This window comes from Alosa alosa, chromosome 17, assembly GCF_017589495.1.
Source record: "Alosa alosa isolate M-15738 ecotype Scorff River chromosome 17, AALO_Geno_1.1, whole genome shotgun sequence".
In the NCBI taxonomy this organism is placed as follows: Eukaryota; Metazoa; Chordata; class Actinopteri; order Clupeiformes; family Clupeidae; genus Alosa; species Alosa alosa.
Genome location: NC_063205.1, coordinates 18,320,451 through 18,324,706, shown reverse-complemented (window position 1 = coordinate 18,324,706; position 4,256 = coordinate 18,320,451). Strand labels below are relative to the sequence as shown.

The following is a 4,256-nucleotide window of genomic DNA, read 5'->3' as shown; positions in this document are numbered from 1 at the left end:
TTGTCATACAGACAAGACAAGCGTGAGAATTGCCTGTTTGAATGGGAATGGGTTTATGAGTTTAATAGGCATTAGCAGGGTGGTTTGATTCTGCTGCTAGCCATCAGTCTCACCCAGAGCACTGGGGTGGGCGTTCCTCCGTGGTGCTTTCAGATGCTAGACAGACCCCGACTTCCCAACAGCACCCTCAGCTCTGTCCTCTGTGCTTTCACACAGACACAGACACACACACACACACACACACACACACACACACACACACACACACACACACACACACACTCACACTCACACTCACACTCTCTCACACACAAAGAGAGAATGTGCATTTGTAACACATAAAGCATTGTCTGAGGAACGAGACAAACTGCTTCAGTGTAGAGATCATCTCGGAAGTATTATTTTAGTCGAAGAAAAGCTGACGAGATTTTATTTTTGTCTTAGCAAATGTTTGTTCTTAACATAGCAACACATCCGATTTCTTCATTCTTTGATTGAAACTTTAACAGTGGTCTTTTATGGCAGAGGCCGTGTGAGCCAGCAGCACACAGAGAGAGAGAGAGAGAGAGAGAGAGAGAGAGAGGAAGAGGTGTCTGTGTCTGTCTGTGTCCAGCCCTCGCTGCTAGTCTATGGGAGAGCTGTTTTGACAGTTGGAATCAGAGAACTACACGTTCCTGTGGAATGTCCTCCAAAGAAAGAAAGAAAGAAAGCGAGAGAGAAAGAGAGAGAGAGAGAGAGAGAGAGAGAGAGAGAGAGAGAGAGAGAGAGAGACAGGTCTGTGTAATCATAGGCATTGCACACTGAGCGGTGGTTACCTTCTAGTGAAGTTCACGCCCCTGAGAACTGTTTGGTTTTGTAGTAGAGTGGGAGGGAGGGAAAAAATAGAGAGCACAAAGAGAGAGAGAGAGAGAGAGAGAGAGAGAGGAGGAGGAGAAGCCTCAGAAGGAGGAGGGCAGAAACCGAGGGGGGAGTGAGTTGTGGAGAAGCCGTCTCAGTTTCCTCTCAGTGCCGCTCACGCTGTGAGCAGCAGAATGACTGTGGCTGCGCTCCTCCTGAAGACTGAAACGCCGCGTCTCTCTCTCTCTCTCTCTCTCTCTCCCTCTCTTTCTCCCCTCTCTCTCCCCTCCCCGCCTCCTCTTGCACGCCTTCTCTACCAGACGTCAAGGAGGAGACACTGGACTCTTGTTTCTCTCTCTCTCCCTCTCTCACGCACACACGCACGCACACGCACACACACGCGCGTTCGTGTGGGAAACTTGGAGAACGGACTCCTCGGACTCCTGTTTTTTGTTTTTCTTTTTTTTTTTTTTTTTTCTTCCCCACCCTCGTCTTTGACTTAACATCTCCACGTGTCCAGCGTTCCACGCGTCCAACGGACCGGTCAGAGCACCATGCCGGTGGTGGGGGTGGCGTCCAAGCTCAGGCAGCCCAGCGTCGGCTCCCGGCCGGTGCACACCGCTCACCCCATGCCCAACCTGGGCCGCAGCGGCGCCGGTGCCGGCATCGGCGTGGGTGTCGGCGGCGTCACTCAGGGTTACCACGCCCCCACTCGGGCCCCCACGGAGGTGAGGGCCAGCGAGTCACCCCTGCTCTCCTCCTGCCAGCTGTCATTCAAGGGCCAGGAGTACCAGGAGCGGAGGACTCCACCGGCGCGCAGCAGAGAGTCGGAGGAGAGTAAGATCAGCAAGGTCAGTGTGTCAGGGGGAGAGCCGAGAGGGGGAGAGGGGGCACCGCTCAGCTGGAACTGCTTTCCAGTCACGGTTGTGTCTCTGTGTGTGTAGTTTTACTAATATCTACTAAGTCTGCCTAAGGTCTGACTTCTGAGGTCTCCGTGTGTGTGTGTGTGTGTTTTTATGTGAGGTGTTTGGGCTAGTGATTCACCGTACAGGTGGATGTGTGTGTCCTTGAGCATGCCTTTCCGGTGTCTCCTTAGTCTGATTCTCAGCGTAGGAACTGTGCTTGTGTCTTCAATTAGAACTGGACTGGACCTCCCGAATGAAATGTGTTCTTAATCATAGGTGCTGCAGGTGTTCTTTCCTTTCAGCACAGTGGAGCTTGGCAGAAGGCTTGTATTTCCATTAAATTGTATGACACTTTTTTTGTTTTTACAATGTTCCTTTTAACCTTTTCATGATTCCATTTAAGTAGTTAAAGGAAGAAAAACGAGGCTGCTCATATTTTGTCTCATGTTAGATTCAGTCAGCATATACTTTGCATATCCTATCAGAGTGTGCAAATGTGCACGCGTGACTTTTATTATTTGCTCTGTCTACCTCAAGCTGACATTACAGTAATTGAAAGTCATGTCTCTCTCTCTCTCTCACACACACACACACACTGACTTCCACATGCATGGGGTGGAGTAGCTTGTTGTTTTTTTACTTTTTCCGCTGAGGCTATTAGGATCTCTATCTAAGCAATAATCCATGGTGGATGTTTAAGAGGCTGACAGGAGGGTTGGGGGGTGTGTGTGTGTGTGTGTGTGTGTGTGTGTGTGTGTGTGTGTGTGTGTGTGTGTGTGTGTGTAGCAGCGCATAGTAATTCCAGCTACCTGAGAGGCCCCCTGTGAAACAACCTGACCTGCACGCAGACCTCCTCCCCACCCCTCCTCTGTCTTTCTTTCTCTGCGGTCAACACCCCTCGTTGCCACCCTACCACTCACTGGAGTACCGTTTCAAGATAGATCGCTAGCCTTCCTCCCCCAACAAGTTTGATTCTCAGGCTTCTCCCCTTATTTTAAAATTGCATGGTGAGAAAACTCAAGCAAGCGATAGCCACACACAAATCGCCCTAAGTGCTTTCCCATACCAAACAGGGCTGCCAAGGTTTTCTGGGAGTGTTTTAAAATGTTTGGCAGCTCAAAAAAAAAAATGGACCAGTGGAAGAGAGATAGAGAGAGAGAACGAGAAAGAGACTGAGAGAGAGAGAGAGGAAGGGAAGAATGTGATAGACTGAGATCAGCGTTAGAGTTTGAGAAGGGGAGGGAGGGTGTTTTCAGCATGAGGAATTCAAAAACTCCCGCCAAAATATTTTCAGTTGAGGTGCCTTGCATCACGAATCAAATCGGGGCTTCCTGTTTGGTCAGTCCTTCCCGGCCGTTGTCTTGTTTACTGCTCAGGTTTCGACTGACGCTCGCGACCGTTGTGCTTTTTTTGGCGTTGTCAGCTGCGGCGGTTAACAGGCTTTAGCAGTTTTCTTAACCGCCAGTAAATGCCGGAGCACTTCAAAGCCGGATCAGCGGCTCACTGCTCTCAGACTCCAGCACCGTCATGGTTATTGTGTTAAGGTGCTACAGGGGCATGACTGTGTGTGTGTGTGTGTGTGTGTGTGTGTGTGTGTGTGTGTGTGTGTGTGTGGGAGGGAGGTCTGGGGCCAGGGCCAGGGGGGAGTGCGTCCCTCCGTTTGGCTGTTCACCGTTTGACCTAATGCTCGGTGACCCTGGCAAGATATTCCTCCTGGTGGCTTCATTACCAAGTCATTCCCCCTGATTGAGCTCACCAGTGGCTTCTCATGTAGCCCCACCAGGGAGCAAGTGTATTTGTACACCACCGCCAACCCTACACACACACACACACACACACACACACTCACACACACATACACATAAATGCCTTACCTGTTCTTGCATGTCCTTTTTGGTGCTGGGGGGTGGGTGAGGGGTCAATTAGTCACCCATGGGTGGTATTGAGCATGGGATCTCAGGGCTAATCCCCTGTCTCCTGCAAAGTGTAGGAGGGCCGCGTGCTGCCATGACTGACAGGGAGAGAAGGTTGAGCGTGAGGCAGAGAGAGAAAGAAAGAGAGAGGGAGAGACAGAGGGGGCACTGATTAATGCGTGCGCTGTGTGATCCAGTGAAACGGGGCTCAAGTAGATTGGTCGTGTGCTAAGAGAGACACTTGCTTGTGTGGACATGTTTACCTCAGTATAAACGCAGGGCAGCACGCAAGCTGCCCTTAATGTTTACTGTTTACTGAGGACTCGTGAGTTCAGCATACTTGTGTGTTTTTTTCTAAAGCTCCTTTTTGGCCTAATGAGGAGGGAAGGAAGGAAGCTACTCTCGTGGCAAACAGCAAATGTTTATATCCCTGAGCGGTCAGAGACAGATGGTCAGCACTAAGTGTTTTGCAAAACCCAAGGAACTTGTGATCAAGTCTTGTATGTTTATCCAAATTCTAAGCAAACATGGAACGCCACCTAACGGCCTTATAACTGTAAACCAATAAAAAGGCTTCATAACTAATAAAAGATCAAGAGCG

At 50.0% G+C, this 4,256-nt stretch overlaps 1 protein-coding gene across 1 annotated transcript in view; it reads left to right on the top strand.

Annotated features, from left to right (window-relative positions):
* Positions 1-1,016: 1,016 nt before the first annotated feature.
* The window catches only part of LOC125311023 (neuron navigator 3-like), a 115,879-nt gene continuing 112,639 nt past the window's right edge, over positions 1,017-4,256 (top strand). The window contains 1 exon segment of the mRNA XM_048268831.1: positions 1,017-1,688. Within this exon segment, the coding sequence (XP_048124788.1) occupies positions 1,392-1,688 (297 nt within the window). The 5' untranslated portion in view covers positions 1,017-1,391.